The sequence below is a fragment of the Exophiala spinifera genome, assembly GCF_000836115.1.
Source record: "Exophiala spinifera strain CBS 89968 unplaced genomic scaffold supercont1.9, whole genome shotgun sequence".
Lineage (NCBI taxonomy): Eukaryota > Fungi > Ascomycota > Eurotiomycetes > Chaetothyriales > Herpotrichiellaceae > Exophiala > Exophiala spinifera.
This window is the reverse complement of record NW_015622521.1, coordinates 1,312,781-1,338,613: the sequence shown is the minus strand read 5'-3', so window position 1 is coordinate 1,338,613 and position 25,833 is coordinate 1,312,781. Positions and strand designations below refer to the sequence as shown.

The 25,833-nt window shown below is 53.5% G+C and overlaps 8 protein-coding genes across 8 annotated transcripts; 4 read left to right on the top strand and 4 right to left on the bottom strand.

Annotated features, from left to right (window-relative positions):
- Window positions 1-313: 313 nt before the first annotated feature.
- PV08_11507 (uncharacterized protein) lies at window positions 314-1,495 on the bottom strand (the record flags this gene model as incomplete). Its single annotated transcript, XM_016385815.1, has 2 exons — window positions 314-1,176; window positions 1,312-1,495. 2 exons carry the CDS (start codon window positions 1,493-1,495, stop codon window positions 314-316), a joined length of 1,047 nt encoding a protein of 348 aa, XP_016230759.1.
- A 966-nt stretch (window positions 1,496-2,461) lies between these two features.
- PV08_11506 (uncharacterized protein) lies at window positions 2,462-3,821 on the top strand (the record flags this gene model as incomplete). Its single annotated transcript, XM_016385814.1, has 2 exons — window positions 2,462-3,236; window positions 3,289-3,821. 2 exons carry the CDS (start codon window positions 2,462-2,464, stop codon window positions 3,819-3,821), a joined length of 1,308 nt encoding a protein of 435 aa, XP_016230758.1.
- Window positions 3,822-4,527: 706 nt separating this feature from the next.
- PV08_11505 (uncharacterized protein) lies at window positions 4,528-5,793 on the top strand (the record flags this gene model as incomplete). The annotated part of the gene is made up of 1 exon (XM_016385813.1): window positions 4,528-5,793. The coding sequence occupies one exon, from the start codon at window positions 4,528-4,530 to the stop codon at window positions 5,791-5,793; it is 1,266 nt and encodes a 421-aa protein (XP_016230757.1).
- A 278-nt stretch (window positions 5,794-6,071) lies between these two features.
- Window positions 6,072-9,141, bottom strand: PV08_11504 (uncharacterized protein; the record flags this gene model as incomplete). The annotated part of the gene is made up of 2 exons (XM_016385812.1): window positions 6,072-6,944; window positions 7,000-9,141. The coding sequence occupies 2 exons, from the start codon at window positions 9,139-9,141 to the stop codon at window positions 6,072-6,074; spliced, it is 3,015 nt and encodes a 1,004-aa protein (XP_016230756.1).
- A 6,686-nt stretch (window positions 9,142-15,827) lies between these two features.
- PV08_11503 (uncharacterized protein) lies at window positions 15,828-17,667 on the top strand (the record flags this gene model as incomplete). Its single annotated transcript, XM_016385811.1, has 3 exons — window positions 15,828-15,918; window positions 15,984-16,857; window positions 16,905-17,667. The coding sequence occupies 3 exons, from the start codon at window positions 15,828-15,830 to the stop codon at window positions 17,665-17,667; spliced, it is 1,728 nt and encodes a 575-aa protein (XP_016230755.1).
- Window positions 17,668-19,827: 2,160 nt separating this feature from the next.
- Window positions 19,828-21,599, top strand: PV08_11502 (uncharacterized protein; the record flags this gene model as incomplete). The annotated part of the gene is made up of 6 exons (XM_016385810.1): window positions 19,828-19,853; window positions 20,053-20,138; window positions 20,210-20,256; window positions 20,338-20,449; window positions 20,562-20,616; window positions 20,756-21,599. 6 exons carry the CDS (start codon window positions 19,828-19,830, stop codon window positions 21,597-21,599), a joined length of 1,170 nt encoding a protein of 389 aa, XP_016230754.1.
- Window positions 21,600-22,757: 1,158 nt separating this feature from the next.
- Window positions 22,758-23,483, bottom strand: PV08_11501 (riboflavin synthase, alpha subunit; the record flags this gene model as incomplete). Its single annotated transcript, XM_016385809.1, has 1 exon — window positions 22,758-23,483. One exon carries the CDS (start codon window positions 23,481-23,483, stop codon window positions 22,758-22,760), a length of 726 nt encoding a protein of 241 aa, XP_016230753.1.
- Window positions 23,484-24,005: 522 nt separating this feature from the next.
- Window positions 24,006-25,771, bottom strand: PV08_11500 (uncharacterized protein; the record flags this gene model as incomplete). The annotated part of the gene is made up of 3 exons (XM_016385808.1): window positions 24,006-24,245; window positions 24,303-25,636; window positions 25,717-25,771. 3 exons carry the CDS (start codon window positions 25,769-25,771, stop codon window positions 24,006-24,008), a joined length of 1,629 nt encoding a protein of 542 aa, XP_016230752.1.
- Between the last annotated feature and the right edge of the window lie 62 nt (window positions 25,772-25,833).

The window sequence follows — 25,833 nt, the reverse complement described above, 5'->3', positions numbered from 1 at the left end:
AACATGCTCGACGTGTACTCTATAAAAACGTGCTCTATGAGCTAATGTAGCCGAATGGAAAAAGGATGGGCGAAAAAGCACAGGCACTTGAAGTAGACATAGCTTTCGAGACATTATGTTGTTGACACACGCACACACACGCGCACACACACACCAGATGTGCATGAAAATGTTCCCCTACTCCTTTTTTTGAGAGCTGCTGTTATTTTCCAGCACATATATAACAAGCGGCTAGGTGGGATACGAGCGGGCAGCGGGTGACAACAGAGTACCAAGCCGAGTTCTTAGCCGAGAAGATTACATGATTGCTTTCTCATGAGCCCTGTCCGGCCCTGCCCTTCTCCTTAGATTGCTGCCTCAGCAGCTGCCACTGAACCACTTTCAGCAACTCATAAATCTGGCTGAGCACCGGCGTGTTGACGCCCTTCTCCCTCGCCACCCGCAGCGGGGCTCCCAGAATCACGTCCAGTTCCAGTGGCTGGCCCTTCTCCAGGTGCACCAACATGCTCGGTCTAAAGGGGCTGGATTCCGGGGTGTCATGCAACAAGAGCCGCACGACGTCTTCTGTCAGGGCCTCTCCGTAGCCGGCAGCAGTGCCGATGGCCGCGATCTCACGCATGGCGGGCTCGAGAAGCGTCGATCGACCTGGACTCGACAGAAGTTCGCCGACCGGCATTCTGAGCACGGCACAGATTGTGTTGAACGAGCCGTTCCAGAGCAACTTGCGCCAGCGGGCTGCGACGATGTCCTCGGCTAGGACGCACTCGGCGCCGGATTTCCGCGCCGTCTGCGCTTCAGAGAGACCGGCGTTGTATACCTCGACGAACAGGCGTGCAGCTTCGAGTTGGGTCGAGCGCGACAGCGGGCTGTCGACGTGGTGGTAGTACGGTCCAATTCTAAGCTGGTCTGGATCTTCATGGAACACTGTACGAGGAGATGTCGTCCTGGACCCGATCATGCTTAGGCCCGACAGGATAGGCGTCTCGGGGAACGCGGCCGCGAGTGGCCTCTCAATGTCCAGCCCATTCTGGATCAGGACGAGACTGGTTTTGCGTGGAGTGACGAGCAGCTTGAGGTCCGGGACGAGCGAGGCCACTAGCTCAGGGATACACTTCGTGGTAATGACGACGAAGTCGTATAGAACGTCGGTCGGCGCTGACGAAAGAGACGGTATCACTGTAATCCACAAGATAGCTCAGCATAAGTGAGTGCGAAAAATTGCCGGCATCGAAGAACTGCCACGAAGAAAAAAGGGGCAAGGGGGGTGGCACGTTTCCAATCAGTGTATACTGATAATGTAGCTTTGCTTACCCTTGTGTGGTTTCCAGTCCCGGACTTGGCCATGGTCAACTGAATCGATGTCGAAGCCCTGCTCTTGAACGACAGCGTAGTTGGATCGTAGCACTGCGGTGACATTGCACCTCTGAGACTTTTCCAGGACATATGCTGCAATCGTTCCCACGCCTCCAGCGCCGATCAGGCACACGTTGAGCATGTTGATTCCGATAAGGACATATAAATCGGGAGGACAGAATCAACGATTTCGTAGACTTCCAGGTAGATCTGAGGCAAATTCCAGGTATACCGTTTCTCACCTCTCCCACCCTCAGACCTCGAGCGCCAGGGCCGGTGGAGGGAGTTACCTCCTGACAGTTTTCAACAGTCGTCAGACCAGTCGTCGCTCGTTCGTAACCTATTCCCTCCGAATGTCCAGATTCTCTCATGCAAGCATCATAGTCTAGTCTTCCCGAGGCGACAAACTTGCCGGTCTTTCAGTGCAGCCCCTGCCCAGCTGGACACTGCACTCGCCAGGGTTGCCATCTTCGCGCATGGACCTTCCCACTCATTTCCGACAGATAAGGAGCGAACCGAGGTTGTGACTAATTCAAACGATTAGCACCCCTGTGAATAATGCGAACCACAATGGTGAGCCGTGGCAGAGGGGCGAGAACAGGACGGTCCAAGCGAAAGGTGGACAGGCAAGTTATCCCGAGAAGCGAAAGGCCGTGATAAGCATAGTGGAGGTCCAGGACTTCCCGTGCTCCACATCATTGTGTTCAGCAAGCTCATCACCATTACACATTGAGAGAGTCGCACAAGCGAGGTCAATAACGTGACGCTGGTGGGCAGTGATACGGCCTGAGAGGAGCGGATGCGAATGACTGCGTGCTCATAACCTTGCAGCCAGCGGTAGGTAGACCTAATCTGCCGAGTCGCTTCTTCGCTCCGGGCTGATCCACTCTTCCTGTCGCAGTCGGCATCAGTTTCGCATGGCCTGCGCTGTGTTGTGATTTCGAGCCTCACGTGTGTTGTGCCACCCAGAAGGTGAGGAGATCAATATCCAATATTGACCAGAGTAAAAATTGAAACCTCGCCAATGGATCTCATGTAACATTGATATATATTTACGGCAGCATTGATCAACCCGTAGCGAAGTTCAAAGAAACGGATCTAAGGAACCATGGCATACCTGCCCAAGTCATCATCCATCTTGATTGTAGGGTCAGGGACCTTTGGGCTCAGCACAGCAGTCCACTTGGCTAGACGTGGTTTCACCAACATTCAATGTCTGGACCGGTTTCCTTATCCATCACCCGACTCAGCCGGGTACGACGTCAACAAAATTATCGGAATGCGAAATGACACAGCTCTGACAGCACGAGTAAGTCGAGAGGCGCTGGCTGGCTGGCAGGAGCCATTGTTTGAATCAGTATGGCATGAAGTCGGCCTGATCACCGCTGCCACAAACGAGGAGGCAACGGAGTACTGCAGAAGTGCTTATCAGAGCTGGATCGACTGTGGCGAAGGTGACAATGTGCAATGGCTGGAGTCTGCGAAAGACTTTCAGGAACTTGTGCCGCAGCTTCGGAACGGCTCACTATCGAACTGGCGCGGTTTCTACCACAGGCGAGCAGGTTGGGCATATGCAGCGGAGGCATTGCGGTTAATGGGTGACGAGGCTGCGAGGCTGGGAGTCAGATTCGCAACCGGAGCGTCGGCGACAATGAAGTCTTTATTGCTGGACAATCAAGGTAGGGCCACAGGAATCGTCGCAGAAGACGGCACACGCTGGATTGCCGACCGGATTGTTCTTTGCACTGGTGCATGGAGCGACGCTCTGCTCGATACAGAAGGCCAGCTAGAGGCAAAGTGTTGGACGGTGGCGCATATTCAACTCTCTCCGGAAGAGTGTGCAGCGTTCAAGGACATTCCCGTCGTGATGAACCTAGAAGAAGGTAAGTCAATACATCAGGTCAAACAGGGTCAGAGCTGACACTGGTCTCCTAGGCTTCTTCTTCGAGCCCAGTGAGGACGGTCAGATCAAAATCTGTAATGAATTTCCTGGCTTCACTCACAAGGTGACCTTGGATGACGGGCGGGAAACGAGCGAGCCTCGGTCGAATGCTCAAAACCCCGGGGACACAATCCCACACCAGTCACGAAAGGAGGTCAGAGAGCTTCTAGCCAAGACTATTCCACAATTCAAGGATAGACAATTCGTGGTAGAGAAAGTGTGCTGGTGTACTGACACCCGTGACCGAAACTGGCTGCTCGACGTACATCCAAAGCATCCACGCCTGATTGTTGCAACGGGAGATTCAGGCAATGCATTCAAGATGCTTCCAGTTATTGGTAAATACATCTCGGATCTGGTGGAAGGAAAATCTCTGGATCCAATGCTGAAGGAGGCATGGAGATGGCGACCAGACAAGACGAGTCGTGACCAAAGATGGGGTGGTGATGGCAAGACGCGTGATCTGAAGGATATGGATGGCTGGAAGAATGACGAATCCAGATCTGCAAGGGAGTCGAAATTATGAGGATGCGCATAGGAGATCACCATGATCTTTGCTAGAAGGGTTGTCTGAATCGTCCTTACCTAACAGAAAATGAGTTGAAGCCGATACTCGTTCTCCATAGCACAGATACATATCAGGGGATCGATCAAGCGCTCGAGCGAAAGGCTGGGGGAGATCCATCATTACCACATAAAAGGGCAAAGGAGGTGCCCGTCTAAGCAGGTTGAGCACATTAGAGCGGGCGAAGCCTCACGATCCCCTAATATCTGGGTCCAGAACGGACACTTCTCTCCGAGGTTGATGGAAGTAAGTGTTGTGGAAGAGGAAGAACTGCTGGGCTGGTGAGCTCAGGCAGAGGAAGGTGAGCCGATGGTGCATAAAGCGGCGAGCAGCTGGTCGAAAAGGGTGGACCGACGATGCGACAGAATAGAATAAATACAGGTACCGTCAAGCTGAAGAGTACTCGTGAATCGAGTCACAAGGATGGTCGACCGACGTTGAATTTTGTATCTGGAATACCTGTTCTTGGTGCGAATACTGCTTAGAGACCGATTGACGCCACGGAGAGGGCCATCAGCACCTTAGAACAAGAGCGCCGACGAAGATCCCACGGAACCTGACAAGCCGAACTTTCTGATACCCAAAGAGCTTCTGTGAGCAGAGCATGGTAGCAGTTACTAGTGATTGTTGATTCAATCCCCCAGCTGGAAGGAAAAATCACCAACCAATGCAATGTCTCGCACCACAGCGACCGAGCTTCAAGGCTCTCGCCGACATCCTTTATCGACATCGGCGTCACCAATTCAGCACCTCCCAACCGCGACTCCAGCTGAAACAAGTCCCGTTTCTATCATCGTGGAACCAAGACGTGTTTGAAAGAGAAGCCTATCTCCCAGCGACGCCAGCTCGACTACCTCGCTCTGCAGAACACATTCCTCCCGCATGTTCCAAATGGTTCATCCACGACAATGATGTCGACTTTGTCTTGACGTCGAGTACGACCTCGCCGTCGACAAACAATAGTACAGATGTCAAAACGATCCACTTTCCAACTTCGTCCGAGCTACGGACGTCGTTTTGGTCCGACTACGAATCCGCCATTGTCCCGCTAGAAATCACGTCCAAGGGCAATCGTCACGAGGGCGAAGAAGAGACCTTTGAGCGAATCGAGGCGCCATTGAAGGTGCTGTTGACATACCTCTCGAACCCTGACAGTTCGATTTCAGGTTCGAGCACTCAATTGCCACCGCCGTCACAAGAGAACAAACACTCTATCTACCTGGCCCAATGCGACTTGACGTCCCTACCTTCCTCTGTGGTCGATGACATTCCGACACCGACACCACTGAGGATCGTCAGCAGCAGCAGCAGCAGCAGCAGCAGCAGCAAGAGCAGATGCAACCCGGACTCCATATCCTCTGGTTCCTCCTCCACTTCCTCTGCTTTCTATTCCGGAGAAGCTGGAGGCAACCGACCCAAGAAACGGAGAGGCATGATTAAAGGCGACATTTACGCCTCGTCACTCTGGCTAGGTCGCCCACCCACCTACACGCCACTCCACCGCGACCCGAACCCGAACCTGTTCATCCAGCTCGCGGGCCGCAAGGCTGTGCGCCTCCTGCCGCCCGAAGTCGGCGGTGCGATTTTCGACGACGTCCAGGACAGAATCAGAATCGCTTCACGGACAGCACGGCACACGCCAAGCTCGGCGACAATAAGGGGGGATGAAATGATGGTCGGACCCGAGAAAGTAGCCTTGCACGACGCGATATGGCTGGACGACGACGACGACGACTACGACAACCACGTCGATAGCGACACTGACGACGACAAGCCGAAAACGAAAAATCGATACAGCGACGTCCTGCGGACGTACGGGCTGGAGACGCACCTCCAGTTGGGCGATGCTCTTTTCATCCCGAAGGGGTGGTGGCATAGCGTCAAGGGTGTCGGTCATGGCGTCACTGCAAGTGTGAATTGGTGGTTTCGATAATCCCATCACCACGCACACCATCTTGGTCTTGGAATCAATATCGACATGTATATACACTGCTAGCCTGTCAGCACGATTAGACCCATGCACACCACCCACTATAGACACATAAGCAATGTTTGTAGCATGAATATTCATTACATATTCAGCAGAAGAACTCATTACGTCTTCAGCATGATTCATTCTTACATCTTCTATTCGACATCCTGTGGGTATATTGCTACTACCACTTTGTAGCCTCTAGCCAGCCGAACAATTTTCCCACCGCAAGTGCCTCGTCAACCATTCATACCGCCATTGCCATTCCCATTACCGCTGCCGCTACCTCCACCACCATAACCTAGGCCGTTGCCAAAGAAGAAACCGTCAAACAAGTCATATTGCTGCCCGTCACTCCAATCATGCTGAAAATCGAGGCCCATGCCAAACCCGAGATCCAACCCGTTGGCGTCAAAGTCAAAGTCGTCGGCGCCCGGCCCCGTGGCATTGTTTAAAAAGTCCATCCCAGGTAAGGACGACATAAAGTCCGGATTATATGTGTTCTGCATATAGTATGGCTGTTGAGGATTCGGAGGTCGATTCTGGTTGAAATAGTTGCTATTGGGAGCGTTGCTCTGGGCACTCGCGGTGCTGTTGACATGGGAGCTGACACTCGACGCAGGGGACATTTGTGGTTGACGAGGAGATAGTTGCTGTTGCTGTTGCTGTTGTTGTAGTTTCCCTGGCGGTTGCATTTGCTGCTGGAATGTCGGTGGTCTCTGGAGACCCCGTAATGGTTGAGGGAAGGAGTAGGATGGGCGGGTGCTGGGTTCGGGATCTTCCGGGAAGAGTTCTCGGAGATCCATGTCGAACTTTGGAGGTGGCCGCTTCGCAGAGGGCTTTGGTGCAATAGGTGGAAGGGGGTACGAATCAACCTGCATGGGGACCGTAGTAGTGGTGGTTTGCGTGCTCGATTGTCGCGAGAGCGAGGGTTGAGATTCTTCACGATCGGTCGAGAATCCGAATCCCGGCGTCGACATGCACATCTGCACAGTGGCTTTGCTCATTCGCTCGAATGCATCGCGGCATGCTTCTGCTGGTGGACATTTTTCCATAAGGTCGCCAAGAACCGAAGTAGCTGCGAGGACTGTAAAGTCGAAATCATCAAGAGTCTATTGAAGAATCAGTCAGGCATAATCACTAACGCACATCATCTTATGGTCTTACCAATCGGGCTCTCACGGCCGGTGAATGCCAAACGGCGTATAAGAATGAAATACCAGCCATGAAGAGGTGGTGAGTTGCGAGATAGGTGTAGTTGACGAGGCGCAGGCGGTGGAGCTGCCGATAGAGCTTCAAGGTCTTCTGGCCCGCCTCGGCACATTTGAGAAACACGAGGTCCTCGTCTTCCTTCTCCTCGATCCTGAGACTCGAAGGGCTAGAAACATCCTCCGTTGGACTCAGCTCGTTCGCCAGGGGTGCTGGGACACTCAGGCTCTGCCGATACAACATGATCACAGCTTGCCAGTAGTTCAGTTCTAGAAACTGTATTGAGAAGCCGACACCAGTCTCAGCGGCTTCGGGTGCAGACTCCTTCCAGTCGTATAGGCGCTGATCGATGTCTCGTCTCCACGAGCGGAACGAGTCGAATCTGCTCATAAAGGGCGAAGGAAGTTTGGTGTGCATGAACTGGTTTCGTCGGTTGCTGCCATTGCGGCGCGCTTGTTGCGCCTGCTGATATTGTAGCACCTGAAGGATCTCCGATTGTAATAGCCGGAGTCGTAGATAATGATGAGCCACGCGCTTATAAGTGGGCTCGTTTGGTGTTCTTGGGTATGAAAAGCCATTTGGCGTTATGTATTTGTCGTCCAGCAACGAGGGAAACTCGGTGGTCACGACTTGATCGGTGATACCGACGGGTCGACCCACGCATACACTGACGAGACGGTCGAACGTGTACGTGCACCACCACAGCCGTCGGCGTAAATCACGAATCCACTCCCGTCGTCCTTTTTGTTTAGCATCTACATGTCTGCTGGTTGCGGAGTCCATGTTATTGAACCCGTTGCCCGTGGTACTTTGCCCTTCAGTGTCATCGTCGAGAGCAGACCCGTCCTCATAGTGTAGGCCAAGGTCGACAGCCAACCTCATCGCTACGCCGACGATATACCATAGACCAGGAGCCACTGGTCTCAGGAGGGCAAAGCCACAAAGCAGTAAGACAGCCTGAAGTTCCTCCAAGTCGCCATTCGAGCGTTCGGCTGATTCCAAAGATGAGCTGCCACTCAAAAACGAACCAAGGTTGACTATTGCCGAGGCATGGTACTCCTCTGGCTGAGCCTGTTGGCTGCTTAACCTTGGCCTTTTCGACATGTAATCCCCTTGGTGTGAATTCGGCTGCGGATCAGACGAACCCCAGATGATGCCGGCCCCAATGGCGAAGACAATGTTGAGAAGATATAATTCGCGACTGGTTCGTCTTGACGGCTCGGTGGAATAAGTACGCTCAAACAAATCCATGAACTCGCCGCGGTGAAGTATGGGGATTTGGGGATTTGCATGCTCGAAGTAAAGGTTGACAAGCTTGGCTCCGAGTTCTCTATCCGGGAAAGGAGCCTCTCTCATGGTTGGATTCGTCTGAAGACCAAAGTAAGAGTCCCTCATCGAGCTACCTCCGGACGTCGCGACATTGTTCGACACCGGACGACTAGGTCGCATCCCGGTTCTTTCTGAATTGTTGCTGGACACTGAGCTCTTGACGGCGGCCAGGACGACCCTCGCAAACGATATACCGGACGTCGAACCCAAGTAGCGGGCATCGGATGCGCCTTGAACCGAGACCATTCCAATGTTCGACACCAACTTGTTGAGACTTTCAGCGTCATCTTGCTTCTTGTCCCATTCTTCTTGTTTGATGGCCTGCGGCGAGTCTTTGGCAGGAGACTGTGACCCTAGCCACGCTGTCTTTATGCTGGCAGGCGATTGACTGGCATCTCCTAGCTCCTTGGACTCTGCCCCATAGACGTCTGCAGCGTTAAAGGATACGCCGTTGGCCTTGAGCAGCTGCTCGAAGTACGCCAGGCGCGTCTCGAGGTAGTAGACATAGCTTCGAGGAATCTCCCGCTTTGTGATGGGGTCGAAGCCCACACAGCTAACATTGGCTTTCTCGCAGGTGCTGCAGGCAGGTAGTCGCTGGTCGCAGCGATTCTTGCGGACGCGACAACGATTGCATGCAGAAACGTTTCTGAAGGCCGAAGTGGCCGACAACGAACTATGTGGAGGTGACTTGGTAGGGGCCACAGAGGGCTCGTCGGCCTGATACGCTCGCTTGAGGCTTGCGCTCGTGGGAGAAGAGGCGGTCGAGGTCATGGATTAGACGATAGTGACACTGACATCTTCTGCCAGTGTGTTGCAAGGAAGCGAGAAGCCGGGAGCGGGGCTTATTGCATTTTGAAGCTGCGGTCAACAGACGAGTAATGTGGAACAAGGCTCATTTTCGCACCGTCGGTTGATCTCACGGCAGCGTTGATACGGGCCCCGTGGTTTGTATGGAGTTGGACGTGGTGGTAGTGACTTCGTGAGGCCCAATACCACGCAGCCTTCTGCGTCCGTATCGCAGCACGAAGGACGCGGGCGCAGGCTGTGACTGGTCGCAGGAGAAACGATGAGTGGCGCAAATTAGTGGCAGCGCAGTCCTCGCGATAAGAGACGCTGAAGCGGCGAATCACAGCACAAGGCTGATCTTTGCTGCGCTGTGGTCGCCGAGGCTGCTGCTTTAACAGTTCTTCTTCTGAGAGAGCAGAGGACGAGACACAGAGATGGTGATGGCGAGATGCATGCTAAGGAACGCACTCTGCGTTTCGAGGGATGCGAGTGCACTGCACCGACACAGAAACCTGCGCCTGCGCGTCGGTAGCCTGTAGGTACCCAATGTCCAGTACCTCCCCGAGTCCCAGGCAGGACGAGGGGCGCGGGATACTTGAGGCGCAGGCAGGGTGCCTCCAAGCTCAGGCTAGTGAGGCTTACTTTAGGTACAAGTAGGTACTGAACCAGGTATCTACCCAGGCAGGCCACAAGGCTCTCAATGAAGTACCTATTGTGCCTAAGGAAGGTACATGTAGGTAGTAGGGACGTAAGCCACCTAAGCCACCTAGGGATTTTCCTGCACCGAAATCCTCCCGGATAGACGACCCATTTCTACCATCCGCCACCATCACACCCCAGACTACAACAATGTCTCCAAACAAGCCATGGAGGGGAATTCTACCCCGGTGCCCGAGCGAGGCTGACGATGCGCTTCTCTCGCTACTTCAACGAGCAGTGTATGCTGCCTCTCGACCGAATCAATCCTTCCCTCAACCCCCCCGATCAGTAGGTGGCCTCACCCAGAAGGCCATCATCAAGTTCATTCTTGTCCTCTTCCCGCAGCAACGGTGGGTGCAAGATCGTGCCATTGTTAACTAGATGTATGTCTATGCTTACACTGCTAACCATGCTCTTGCACGGTGACTCTCTCCTCGAGTCCTTATCTTCCCGAATGGCTACAACCTCACCCCGGCGTGGGATGAAAGGGACCGTCAAAAGTCTTTGACAATGAACTTGAAAGGCTGGAAGCCTAAGATGTTACCCTCATCACCTTCGCATGCTGTCCCTGCAGACAAGTCAAGTGGGCAGCACCAGGGGTGGCAGCCTCCACCACTGACCGAGGTCCCTACCCTGGAGCGCCGGAAAACGCAAAGGGGGTGGGTATTAATATCCCTGAAAAGCACTTGTCGCCTCTTTTTTCTCGGAAACCATCTCCCAGCGTTCGCATTGTTACTCGTGCCCCAGGGATTCGACATCCGGCGACGTCACCAAGGGCATGAACCAAATTTGCCGGCGACTCGCTAATGGACCCCCATTTTGACTCTGCGATTACAGAATACCGCTCCATTCTGAGCCGTACAAGCTGCATACTATGAAGGTGGACATGAACACAAACTCCTGTCCCACTTCGGAAGATGTCCCTGAAGACGCCACCAGTTGCCAGAGCTGTCATTTATTCCCGTCTCCTTGTACCGCGAAAAATGCGGCTGCGAACGCCCACCACAGCATTCCAGATAGGGTCATGGCGTCATGTGCGAGAACGATCCGACATGGGCATCCTTCTCGTGATGCTGCACTGGTCTATCGGGCTGTACGAGGTATGATGTGCATCCGCGGCTTTTCCTGCGCTATTGGTCCTTCTGATCCTCGATCCCCCATACCACGATGCTCCGGGTAGACATGATCAGCTACAACCATGCTGAGTTGTGCGACAACGCGAGTGGATGTAGCCAGGCCAAACTCAGATTGTGAACAGAGAAGGGAAATTGCCACATTCTGTTGTTTCGGGTAGGTATCCGTGGAAGTGGCAGTGTTGAGCCTGCTCTCTGGCTATCGAGCGCAGACAGGTCCGCCTTGCTGTGTTCTCCTGCCTTTGGCATCTGATGTCTAGCCCAGCTGGGCCACTTGAATCACAGGGATGAAATACTAACTGGCTAACCTGGTCAAACTCTCCCTGCATCAGTGAGTCGTCCATATCCTCGTTGAATGGTCCAGTCATCGCAGACCTAGCATGAGAGCCTTAGCAGATCACGAAATGGCTGGTGTACCTAGGCAGAAATTTCAGACACCCTCAGCATCTATGAGCCGGCCTTTACTCCCAAAGGCGATTGTTACTCGTGCCACAATCTGAAGGGCTCAGGGGAACTGCGAAAACCATCTGGAGCGTGATGCAGACACCGACACCCGTGATGCTCGCAAGCGTACTTGGAACAACTTGGTCGTGATACAGCACACCGACATTTCTGAACGACCATATGACTTTCCTCTTGGGTTACATTTCAGGCAGCCGGGGACTTTGATCATACCGAACGATTTCCGAACATGCTGCTTGAATCTCGGATGGGGGAGAAGGTTCAGGAAATGCAAGCAACAAGATGGCTGTCAATCTTACGAATCTACAACCTAATCTGACCGCTCTCTTCGATCGGTACAATGCATGGTCATGTTCGGCAACGTCAGCAAGGAACCCGTGGGCATTGACTACCAAGGTGATGACAGGCGCTAGTCACAATGAAGCAGGGTGCAGAACCCGTGTTTGGGCAATGGTGCCCAACTCACTTTACGTTCATTTGACACCATCAGTCATTGCCGCTAATGCTGGTGATCATGCTGTCCGGGGTCTAAAAAACTCAGTCGTCACAGGTAAGGGGTTGTAAGATGCGGGTTGACGCATGCAAGGCAATGTATGAAGTGGGCAGCTGGGTAGAAACCATGTCTGCCGTGTAACGTGTAGATGCGAAGTTCAATCGTTACTGGCATGGCTTGACTCTTGAGGCCCAAAGGTCAGCTGCCCAAACAGCATGGACTTGGTGCGGCAAGGTCAATGTTTAAGCATCAACAACTTCAGGTACTGATGAAGAGTCCTTTAGCGACGAGTCATCGATCCATGTCTGCGACAGTAGCAATGTCAAAACCGAAAATAATGTCCTGCATGCTGTGCGGTGACATTGTGGATACGACGCCGCCAAAACGGCATGCTCACAAGCACTACCAAGGCTGCCCTTTTTTAGCTGCAGGCATGCAAACGAGGCGCAATGCAGATGGATCTATGACGAATAGAGACGTCTCCCACCTGGTTGTACCGCAAAGAAAGGATAGACGACCGAGAGAACATGTCGAATGAACTGCATCAGCCGACCAGGATGACATTGTGCTGCTCTTTCTTTGGAAGAGGGAATCTGCAGAAACCAGCGGCAATAAGTGTGGGTGTTCTAAATGGACTGCCATAGCGCATTGCTGCTGTCCAAGCAACGCTCCAGGACTTCTCTCTTTACTCACGACGAGAAAATGTTGGTCACCGCCTCCAAACAAAACACTCGACACATGTGTCAGCTCAGCGGAGAAAGCTCGAACGCCTGACGTCTACGATTGACATTGAGACTCGCCAATCTCTGTCCATTCAGCTGTGGGAAGACGAAGCGGAAGTGTGGAGCTAGTCTAGTTGGGCGCAAACACTTGCCTCAGGATCGTTATCCGAGAAGCTGCTCAAAGAAGTGCGGACCTTGTCCCTGACTCACTAGACTCCCTGGAAGGTGGAACCCCTGTCCTTTCAATAACCTGTCCGCAATTAGTTTATCGAGCTATCCAAAAGACTCCTGGTCCGGGCCACGCCCACGAATGCCTCTATCGGGCTAGATCTGGTTAAGCTCACCACCCTCGGAGTGCTGGTGACACGAAATCCGACTGTTTCTCTGTACGGAGTATTCTGCTCAGTACTAGTACCTACGCAGGGTAGTTCTGCGGGTTCGCTGCATGAGCACTCTGACACGAGCCAAATAAGACTTTGTTCAATTCTCTCACGAGTCATGATCTTATCCAACATAGTCTGGTCACTCTGCTGAGAAATTGAGGAAGAATCAGGGGGCCACCACTGGGGATCCAGAGTTCGGCAGAAGCTCACCCCTTCCGCAACCCGCGTAATTGATGCTCGGAAAGCGTCATATTATGGCGTAGACTAAACCCGCGGGCCAACGGCAACCCTTGTCTCGTTAGGCTGGAAATCATGTCCAGGCATCAAGTTTTGCCCTGTTTCTATGCTGGGCTACGGAGTACCACTTGGACGGTGCAATTAGTGTGAAAGCGAGGGATGCCCACTACAGTATCCGTACTGGAAACTCCTGGGGCCGCCGAAGCCCGTCCCTCTGAATCATGATCAGGTACTTACTCCCTGGACGGCCGAGCCGACATGGTTCACACGTACGGAGTATCTCCGAAAAGCCCCTTGGGACTCATGCCCCGGTCATGTGGCACGCCGCAATATGACCATTTGCAGCGCTTTGACTACTCTCATTGACCAATACTGCCTGCCGGCATCAATTACTGGGGCTGGAAGGACGAGAAATTCTTGGTTTTTGTCAGTCTTCGACCGGATGAGCTTGTACAGGAACCCTGGCTTGTGAGACCTTTCTCAACATCCGGTCTTTTGATGGCAATACTCTGTAGAGCTGACAGAGGAATGGCCGACGGGGGCACAGGCTCTGTGACCGTTGATCATTGTTCAACCCGTGATTTTTTGTCTTCCCCGCGAAAAAAAAACCCGGCTCTGCGCACAGGAAACTAGTTAGGGGTGCGGTTATATCACCAGTACCTATGTCTTCGATCTCACGCGCTAGGGTTTACTGGCAATTCAGGCCAGCGAATGCTCGCAATTGTAGCCTCGTCAAAGGCACCGTTGCCTCTGGTATGGATGACTGTACAGTATGACGGCCTTGCGAGTTCCCGGGATTGAACTAACTGAACGGACCTATCAACCAAATCCACCCACTCTTGTAACATGAACATCCTTCTTCTGCAGGAAGCAAGGCGCAAGGCGCAAGGCGCAGCAGAGTTCTCGAGCAGAGGACAGCGTATTTCCTGCAGCCGTCAGCGTCACGCGATCAAGTTTGGCGCCCAACTGATGACCGCCATTTTACACCGCCTTGAGAGCTCACCGGCTCCGGCGTGACAGCCTGGCTCCTGGTATGCGATGACGAAGGGACAAATGGGAGAATAGCCACTCATTCTTTTTCATATGTGCAACATCCACACGCAGCAGCCAGATCAGGTCACGAGGGGCTTGACGAGTCTGGCAGCTTTGGGTCTTCGCATTTTTCCCCCTTCCAATAGCCGAGCATTCCACCAAACGAATGGTCGCCTCGCGGAATCGGAAGTAACCAAGTAGGGCGGAAAGTCGAGGGCTCCTGAGCCTCAATCCCTGCTTGGGCCAGGCCCACCTCCTAACGCCTCTCACGAGTACGGAGTGCAATATGAGGAATTACACTAAACTCGTTATGCTTCTCGGCAAGCAAAATCCCCCGGTGCTCGGAAGACCAGGGTGGTACTTCCTAGCCTGAAACTACTACACTGGTCAGGGGCAAACCGAAGCTCTCGACGAATAGCGCCGTCTATCATCTTCCTCGGAAGGTTGCAGCTTGCAAGCCTATCGATCCTCCTAGGCCCTCTACACGCGCGGACCAACGGTGCCCCCCCAGGTACCGCTGTCACGGTTCCTTGGCTTGCTAGTCTTCTTTTCAGCCGAGAATTTCTCATTGGGTATGATTGTCAATGGCCAAATCAGGGGTTTCCTTGCCCTTTGCCATTTTCACCCCACGCCGCCATCCTCTCCTGTTCGCCATCGTTTCCAGAGTGCTCCCTTGACCGGCCTTTTGTCATTTCTGGTTCTGATGACAATCTTGGGATCCACCAGCTTTCGTGTCGGCATGCCCTGGGAGGTGAAACTCACCATCTTTTCCGGCTCGAGACAGCTTACTTCAAAGATCGCTTCCATGGTACATCGCAGGATTCCTCTCGACGCTATGTCAGTCCACTGGGTCAGTAGTAAACATGCGACCATTGGCCCATGACCAAGACCGCCCAGCGCCCGATGGCTTACGAATACCAAGTTACTTTACAGATCCTTTATTGTTTTTGTCGAGCAAGTTTGCGGCTTGCCCAATTATTGTGCCACCCTCCACCCCAGCTGTCGTGGGCCTTTAGAATTCGGTTGACTTCGATGCTGGTGTGACGGCAACTCCGGATCCTGGGTCTAGCGTTCTAAATGGGGCTTCCCACGGCTTCCTACTTTGCTTCGGTGGACAACGGGGAGCGGATGTCAGAGAGTTTCTTGGACTACTGGCGCTTCCGCGCTTTCTTTCCCGTGTCACCGTGGCTCTATTTGGCCACTCGCTGAGAACATGATCTCCATCTTTGGGTGCTGCGTTGCTGCCGTGTTCTCTCGGTGGTATCCCAACTGCCCAAACTGCCCACCGCCTCTTTTCCACGCGGCGACGGATACACCATCCACCAGACTGAGGCAAAGAGGGCGCCCCGCTCTCCAGTCATCGTCGCTGCTCAATCTGCCCGACTCCTGGAATTTGTTCTCCCTTATTACCCTGTCTCCCTGTGCCGGATGCTGATGCATTTCTCTTCTCGCTCACCTTCCTCCCGCCTTCACACGACAAGATACACACCATCCCTCTCGACTGGTGACCATGCCTGACATTTTCGGCCTCGTATGCTCTCGCAAAGGCACTTCTAGCGACGCCCACGACAAATTTCCGCGTAAACAGCTTTTTATCCTCGGTACGTCATCTCGCAGCCATCCCAATATGGTAGGCTGTACCGAACTCTACTAACGCCGCCAACAGCATTATGTCGTCTCTGCGAGCCAATCGCTTTCATGTCAACGTTTCCCTATGCATATCGCATGGTAGAGTCATTCAACATTACACAGGATGAGACGCGCATCTCTGTCTACGCTAGCATGCTCATCACCGCTTTCGCCTTTGCCGAATTCTCTACCGGGACGCTTTGGGGTTCCGCCAGCGACAAGGTTGGACGAAAGCCAGTTCTGATCATGGGTCTCTTCGGAACAGCAGTCAGTATGATATCGCTTGGCTTTGCTCGGTCAATGCCTGCAGCTATCCTGGCCAGAGCCGTCGGTGGGCTCCTGAACGGCAACTCAGGGGTCCTGCAAACCACCGTTGCTGAATTGGTCACGAAGAAGGAGCATCAGCCTCGTGCGTATTCGATCATGCCATTAGTTTGGAGTATCGGTTCGATCATTGGGCCGGCCATGGGCGGGGCCTTGGCTATGCCTTGCGAATCTTATCCATCTCTGTTTCCTCGAGGCAGCCTATGGGACAAATATCCTTTCCTCCTACCTAACCTTGTGTGCGTCATCATTCTATGCATTGGTATGGTCTTTGGAACGCTGTTCTTGGAAGAAACCCATACGAAGCTGAAAGGACAGCGTGACCGGGGTATGGAACTCGGAAAGTGGCTGTTTGGAAAGCGCAGCTCGCCCATTCACACCGTCTACAGCTGTACTGATGCAGAGGAAGCCATCGAGCCTCCGCCTGGCTATCGCACCAACGAACATACGCCCCTCCTGAAGTCCACTTCCGCAGAGGCAGTGGACTTGGAGCTGACCCTGTTGATGGAGAAGGAACAACTCGGCACGGTGAAGAAGTACAACAAACACGTGGTTTTGATCATCTTGGGATATGCAATTCTCGCCTAGTAAGTACTTGAATACCGCTCCAAGTTCTCTTGCTAACTCGACCTAGCCACAGTGTGTCTTTCGACGCCTTGATTCCCACTTTTCTCAGCGAAGAACGAATGCAGACACCACCGATGCTCCCTTTCAAGTTTTCTGGTGGTTTCGGCCTTTCGACTCAGGAAATCGGCGTTATCCTGGCCGTCGAAGGTGTCTATACCATGTTTGCCCAGACGTGGGTCTTTCCATTTGTCGTCCGACGACTGGGAAATCTTCGCGCCTACCGCCTGGTCATGACAGTGTGGCCGCTTCTGTATCTGGCCGTGCCTTACCTTGTGCTGCTTCCTGAGCACCTGCAAACGCCAGGTATTTATCTGTGTCTGATGACGAAAATGACTTTCCACGCGATCTCTTTTCCCTCAAATGCCATTCTATTGGCCAACGCGGTACCATCGAAGTCGGTGCTTGGTGGCATCAATGGGTCAGCTGCTTCGGCGGCCTGCTTCGCTCGTGCCCTTGGACCGATTGTGACGGGATCAATACACTCGGCTGGACTGAAGGCCGGCTTCAGCGGGTTCGCCTGGTGGGCTTGCGCACTAGTCTGTGCCATCGGAGCTCTGGAAAGCTTCTGGATGGAGGACTCTGAAGGTCGCGTGGATCGTCTTGCAGAGGGAGAGGAGCAAAACAGCTGTGAACCCCTCCTGCACTCCGCAGCCATGGAGGCGAACGAAGACCCCGCCCTGCGAAAGAACAGCATCGTCTTGATTGACGAGTTGGATCTCACGAAAACAACGACACAGGCTGTCGACAGCGAAACTACGCTAAAGAATTGATGTCTTCGCATCTCGCTCTCTGGACCTACGGAGTTTGCTATGCACGACGCAACCACGTCACCGCTTGGTCGTACCTATTGTTTGGGACATGACTCAAGTACGACGCCCATGCAACCTCCGTGCGTGCACCGGCCATGTTTACTTTGGGATTGCTGAGCTTTCCTTGGATTTTCCCCAAAAGGGACCATAAGCAGCACGAGCTGCGAATGACTGTATTATGGGGTCATCTAGCGATGACTGCTGCGATGCCATTTGACAAAGATCAGAAAAAACGAAAGGTGTTGGACAGGGATTAGGATTCAATGTTATAGAATGGGATGGGATGGGAAAGGCGCGACGGGGGAGGCAATCTGTCTGTGGGTTCTTGTGTACTACTGTTTTCTCTTTCGGGCATGTCTTGGTTCTTTCACCGTGTTCGTTTTACATTTGCTATTTGCTGCTTGCTTGCTTTGCCACAATTATGGGAGGTCATTTGGTACAAGATACCTCGCGGAGGCTTTGTCCCCGGCTTGTTTGTGTTGCGCTCCCGGACCTTTTTACTGGCGGGATGGATGACCTGGTTTGTATCTCTAGTTTGTACATTAGACGAGGACGAGGACGAGAAGGAGGAGGGGGGAGAAGAGCCGAGAACGAGTCAGATTTCAGTGGCGATGGGATATACGAGGAAATAGAAAAGCCAAACAGACAACCAAGGCTCTTGAAAGCGGTCAAGTCAAACCTGACGCTGCTGAGCGATCACCGACGAAACATCGGGATCCCATTGACGGAAATCAGCCCTGCTGTCCCTCTCTCTGTGCGTGCGTGTGACCTGCCGTTGCTTCCAGGGTATCCACTGGGTGGGATTCTGTTTCCATGGATCGACTGAGCATGGGCTAGTAGACCCTGGCTGGCAGCCACGTTGCCGTAAACCTGGTACTCGGTAAGTTGTGAGCATGTGTAGATAGCCCTTAGTCCGTGGTTCCGCATGGATGCCTGATCTGCCACATGATTGCGTCGAGGCTTGCTCTGAGCCTGCGCCTGAGCCCACTCTGGAGTGGAAAAACGTGCCATTGGACGTTGATTGCGTGGGGGTTTGCGGGTTTCAATTTTCTTTCCCTCTGTCGGGTATGTACGTCTTGGTTTATGCTATGATGTCAATTGATGAGCACGTCGATCGATGCGAAAGAGCGGTGATGGGAGATTCCGGATTTGGTGTTTTTGAAGAGAGAGACAGACAGACAGACGGACGGACAGAGGGGAGAGAGTGTGTGAGTGAGTCCATCGACGGAGATGCTGCTCTCTCTGTCCCGCCCCCTACTTGCTGGGTGAGGTTGCCTTGCCTTTGCCTTACCCGAGACATACTGAGGACGTACGGGAGTCCGGGAGTCCTCATTCATATCCATCTAGAGAGCATTCTGAGGAGAATGACAGGACATTCGCCATGTCCAATTGGCATGCTTTGTACCCGTACTCTGTTCTCGTATGGGATGTACAGTGTATATAGTATATTGTCGTTGTTGTTGCTGTTGATGAGGATGTAGCGTGCTTCGTACTATGGACTCTGCCGTCGCTTTTAGCCGACGCCTCGTTCTGCCGACGAAATCGCATATTGCCGACGGACCGCATCGACATTTCTCTACGAGGTACCGACTACCTACCTGTAACTGCACCTGTACCCAATTTCGAGAGAGTGTCATTGGTCCTTTTGCGTAACTCGATCTTTCGGCAAGCGGCGCGTCGTCCGGCCATCGGCCTTTTGACGTACAGTCTTCTCCAACGGCACGCCCTTCTCGAGTATCAGGGACTGAAAAAAAGAGAAGCGAGAGGAAAACCATTCGTTGTGCTTTTCTGCCTTTTTTTTGGTCTTCTCTCCCACCCTTTCAGTCTTCGCTTAAGCAATGGCGCCGAGTAGAGCGCTCGTGCGACGCTGCTCTCGGTCCTTCGCTTCGACGCTCCACCACCACCAGAGACCTGCCGTGCGGAGATGGTTTGCTTCGGCCTCATCGCCGGACAAGGTCGCACCGTTGGAAGGGATACGTGTGCTGGACATGACGAGAGTATTGGCCGGGGTGAGTCGTCCAAGTGCAGTGCAGTGCAGTGCAGTCTGTGGTGATGAGAACACAACATCACCGCGGGGAAACAAAACACCAGCGATAGCCATGTCTAATATACTAACTGACCATGTCATGTGTCCCTACAGCCGTATTGTACGCAGATATTGGGTGATTTAGGGTGTGTGTGCTTCGATCCCATGGGTGCTTTCGGACTGATCCAAGGCGGCGGCAATGCTTCTTGTATCGAGAGGACTTACCCAAATGCATGATCAACCCGGGAGACTGTCCCGTGTTGGACTTGTTGATGGGCAGCATCGTTTACTGACGCGACTTCTCTCTCTACCTGTTTCAGAGCCGAAGTGATCAAGATCGAACACCCGACAAGAGGAGACGATACGCGTGCTTGGGGCCCGCCGTATGCAAAGTACAAGGACGGAGGTACGTGTATGACCGTGGCTTTCGAGAGACAAATGGGCCATGATCAAGGCTCACATGAGTCTTGTCTCCAGCTACACCGAAAGGAAGCAAACCAGGCGAAAGTGCATATTTCATCGGCGTAAGTTGTCGCTCCATTCCCCCGTACCTCTCTGTCTTGAGGTCCTCGAAACCATGGATCAGATTCTGATCGTCTGTGCAGGTCAATCGAAACAAGAAATCCGTCGGTCTTTCCTTCCAGCATCCGGACGGTGTCAAGATTCTCCATGAGCTCGCCAAAACATCAGATGTCTTCGTTGAGAACTATATCCCAGGTACGCGATCGACAGGCCTACTCTAGTTTGATCTACTCTCTTTTGCGCGAACCCCTTTTCACGATAGCGAACCCTCTTGGTCTGAGTCACTGACCATGCGAATCGCCACCAGGCTCGTTAAAAAAGTACCAACTCGACTATGAATCTCTCCGTAAAATCAACCCCCGGTAAGCTCTTGACCAGCGCCATGGCCACCCTAACCATCGGACTTGACGGACCATCCTTCGTCTCCTTCTCCTCCTCTTCCTCCTCCTCCACATTATCCAGCACTTGGCCATGCTCGTATCTGACCCAATCACACTCTAGTCTCATCTACGCGTCCATCACCGGCTACGGCCAGACAGGCCCGTACTCCTCACGGGCCGGATACGACGTGATGGTCGAGGCGGAAATGGGTCTGATGCACATCACAGGCGAACGGGCCGGTTCGCCAGTCAAAGTCGGTGTAGCCGTCACGGACCTCACGACGGGACTGTACACGTGCAACGCGATCATGGCGTCTCTCCTGGCTCGCCAACGCACCAACACGGGGCAACACCTCGACGTGGCGCTCTCGGACTGCCAGGTCGCGACGCTCGCCAACATCGCCAGCAGTGTGCTGATCAGCGGACGGCGCGATGGCGGGCGGTGGGGCACGGCGCACCCGTCGATCGTGCCGTACAAGGGCTTCAAGACGCGCGACGGCGACATCATGCTCGGCGGCGGCAACGACCGCCTGTTCGGCATCATCTGCGACAAACTCGGGCGGGGCGAGTGGAAGTCGGACCCGCGCTTCGTGACCAACGACGTGCGCGTGCAGAACCGCGACGCCCTCGAGAACATGATCGAGGACCTCACGAGGCAGAAGACCACGGCCGAGTGGCTCGACATTCTCGAGGGGAGCGGCCTGCCGTACGCCGCCATCAACGACGTCAAGGACACCCTGGACCACCCGCACGTCCGGGCCAGAGGCATGGTGACCGCCGTCGACCACGACGCCTGCGGCCGCATCAAGCTCGTCAGTCCGCCCGTCAAGTATTCGGAGAGCAGGACCGGCGTGAGGACACCGCCGCCCACGTTGGGCCAGCATACGGACCACGTCCTCACAGAGGTGCTTGGTATGGACGGCCAAGAGGTTGAAAAGCTGAAGGCTGAAGGTGTTGTTTCTTGAGAAGTACGTAGATGGTCAGGTCACGCCGCGGCATGGTATATCATACCGCCCCACGTCAGTTGAAAATCAGATATTCTCAAGTGCGTTTACTTCTTGCAGTAACGTAGCATACACATATATACATACGTACATGCACACACATACACAGACATCCACCGCTATCCATGTGGAATGGGTGTACCATGGTACATGGTATGTATGGTACGAGGGTGAGAGTTCGCGTGTACATACATGTACATGTCAGACCCGCACTGGTCTAGAGAAAACACACAGCGAGCACACAGTACACAGTACACAGTTTTGTCTTTTGTCCAGCTTATTCGTCAATGCCATGTCAGGGATAGACAACGCTTTGATTGACGTGAAGACCAAAGTACCGCCAGTGGTAGCAGTAGTAATGGTGGTTGATATTATCATACGTGTGACCAGTCCTGCCAAGTAAATTATCAAGGTGATCGCTGTACCGCTACAAAAAATGGGTGTTATAGTAAGGATATACCTGGTGACTGGGCCAGGTCATGGAATCGTGGGATTTCCATCGCACAGCAGAGAGAGAGAGAGAGTGAGCGAGTGGAGGTGCCTTTTTGAGATTGGAGGGCGAAGAGTGTAGCAAGTCAACTACCTAGGTGAGTATCTTTGATGAACGAGCGACCGACTGGCCGACACCTGCAGGGTGATTAGCTCACTGGACTGAGCACCGCCCTAATCGCGCTATGGACCATTGAGTGCACGACTCTATTAATAAAGTCCACATCAAGTGCGCGTCGTAACTTGTACACTCATGTCACTTTTTTCTTTTGGAATGACTGAGACTCAAAACCGGGACTGGATGGAACTAACTGGGCGACTTCCGTTATGCCTCTGGGGTACAGACGAATTGCATGGATTGACATGACGGGAAGACCGAGGCAGCCCAGCAAGCCTCTCGGCCAGCCAGCCATTCAGTCAATAGTTCGGGCAGTCAATAATTCAGTCCGTCAGAGCCGTGCAGTCCGAGGCGCAGCGTGCATGACTGACTGGGAGTAGACGAGACACGAGGGCTGTGTGACGGTCATGGTCGTGTGAGTGTCTGTGACCGTGTGCAAAATTCTCATGACTTCTGAGTTCGACGAGTCTGAATTGGCTGGAAAATAGCCGACAACGGCACACATGGGAGTATCATGACTGCTGCTGCTGAACCGTTTTCAACTTCTCTTCAACCAGTCGCCCGACGATCTTCTCCAGTATCGCCGGGGCGCCTTCCTTGCTGCCTACCGTACCCTCGAAGTATCCCACAACGCTCTTCTCGACGAGTTTACCCACAATGTCGATCTCGACGTTGACGTCGTCGCCGGGCTGCTTCTTGGCCATGACGACCCGCTCCTGGGTGTAGGCGATCAACATGACCTCGAACCAGCCCTGGCCGTCGTCGACTTTCGTAATGGTCAGGCTGGCGCCGTCGAGCGTGATGTATCCCTTTTCCACAATGTACCGCAGCACGCTCTTCTCGCGCGGGCTCAGCCTGAACGTCAGCGCGTTCCCGTCCGGCGTCACCGACACCACGGCGGCGACGGTGTCGACGTGGCCCTGCACAAAGTGTCCGCCCATCCGCGTCGTCGCCGACACGGCGCGCTCGAGGTTGACGGGGCTGCCTTCCTTGAGGCTGCCCAGGTTCGTGCGCCGGAGCGTTTCGGGCGCGACGCCGACCTTGAAGCTCTGGCTGTCGAACTCGGTCACGGTCAAGCATGTCCCGTTGACCGATATCGAGTCGCCCAGCGCCGCGTCCGAGAGGATGGATGAGCAGTCGGAGATGGTTAGGGACGTCCCGTTGCCTCCGGACGTCGAAGGGTCGAGCGCTGTGAGCGCGGTCACCGTCCCGACTGTCTCTACGAGACCTGTGAACATTGTGGCGGAGGGAGGGGAGGGGATGAGGATATATTCTAGACGTGCGAACGCTAATGAGAGAGACGAGAGCAGGTGGATAGAGAGTGCTTTTTTTCTCTAAAAAAAAGAAGAAAAGCCTTCCGACGAATCCTGAACAAGGGAAGCCGATGCAGATGTAGAGAAAGAAAATACTTCTCGACTACGAAGCACTCGCAGTGTACGTGGGATGGTGCAATTGTTTTCCCCGCAGCGCAACGACGGAGGCAGGCGAAGGGGCCGCCGCTTTAACGAGCCTCTATAACTTGGGACGGAATTGAATCGCAGGAACAAGGCCGTGGAAACTCGTTCCTACAGTATCTTACAGTGTGTAAATGCTACAGACTACCCGAGACCAGCTGCTCATATTGCTACATAACTGACAGACGACGATGCGCTCAACAGCTTCCTCAGTATGCGCTGGGTGCTCGTGGAGCAATCTCGACATGACAGCAATACCCCTTTCACAGCCCACAACCCCTGAGTAACTGACCTTGCAAGTGACACTTATTGTAGCTCTCTCTCAGCCAGCCATGTTCTCCATTTTGGTGCTGCATTTCGTCGCCATGTCTTGCCGTATATGTAAGTCGGGATAGCGGCCAACATTGAGCACAGCACGCAGAGTCCAAAGAACAGGAACGTGTAGCCGTAGTTGGTGGCATTGATGAATGGCTGCACAGAGTACGAGATGGCAAAGTTGATGCACGAAGAGCAAATGGCCAGCACGACGACCAGTTCACCTGCAATCTATAAAGAAGTCAGTATCGTCAAACAACACAGTTCCAAACTGGGGACAGCTCTCACTCCAGGGAAACACTCCATGGCATACGCCGTGGCAATCGAGCAGGCCGACACTTGGTGCGCAATCATACTGCCCACACCAAAAGCGACCGTCATCCAATGCAAGCCGCCGTTGGCACCCCAGCCGTACAGCTGATAACCGACAGCGGCATACACGAACGAGAAACACAGTGTCCACAATCTCATCTCTGGTTCTTTGATACCGTTGTTCCGACGAGCCAGGAAAATGACAATGTGGTCACTGAGAACACCCGTGGCCCAGCCGACAAAGTTGCCAACAAGCGCCGCGAGGAAAATGAGACCAGTCGAGGTGGTTGACCAGTTGTATGGTGGCTCGGTCATGATCTCGGAGATGGTGTTGAATGACACGATACCCGCCGTACAGCCGAACGCAAAGATGACTCCGGCGATCACAATGTTGGGGAAGGTGAACAGCAGAAAAGGTCGGCGGAAATATTGCCAGTAGCCTGTCTTGTCCTGAGGGAAGTATACCCACGGCTTCAATTTCTCCAAATAGGTCCGCTTGGGAAATTGAGATGCCAAAGCATTGTCCACTTCTGGCTCACTCGGGGTCTCGGTGCTTGTCAATGTGTTCTCGACGTCTTTGGTATTGGCCACAGTTGAAACGGGTTGTCCAGTCCTGACCACGGTGCCGTCGAAGCGGCTAAACAAAAACCTTGGGAACAACGTCTCTTCGAATGTGAGAAAGAGGAGAACCAAGACGCCCCCATCGATGATGGCCACTATATACTGACTCCAACGCCACCCGAGATTATCTGCTATGCTTCCGCCAGTAATTAGGCCAAGAATTGAGCCGAGTTGTTGCCCGAACAGGTAAAAACTCAACATGCGACCGCGTTGATGAGTATAGAACATGTCGAAGACACTCAGCTGGATGACAGCTTGGTATGCAGCAGTTCCGACGCCGTTTAGGACCATAGCGAGCATCCAAGAAGCTGTTCCGTGGAAGTAACCCAGCCAGACACCTGCACACATGCAGATGGCTGTGGATGCCAGAAAGACAGGCCGGCGACCGATTTTCATTGCTGTCGGGATCCAGAATATGTTGACGAAGCCCAGAAGGAGATAGTTCAACGCGGAACCTCCATTCATGTTCGTCAGACTTACACCCGTGTCCTCGGACACAGTTGTCCATGCAGCTCCGAGGGTGTTTTCGCCATAGGAGAACGCACACGCATACAGAGCGAGCAAGAAGAGTTGATAATACTTCTTGAACCGGTGCCAGCGCAGAGGATCAGTGCCCGCATTGCTAGGCTGAGGTATCAAGACGATGTCACTCGATCCTTTGGCATGGACTGCATGGACCTCGTGATTGACTGTAGACAGGGTCAGCCGTTTAGGTTCTGCTGAAGTATGGCCAGAAGGCCGACGAGTGATCATCATTGGGAATTCTTACCATCCACAAGTTGTTCTGTGCCAGGCACATCCAAGTCGTAGTCGTCACCAGCCATTGTCGCAGGATGTCTTCAAGAAGGATGGGCTTTGCAGAGGGTGGAAGAACACACATGGCAAT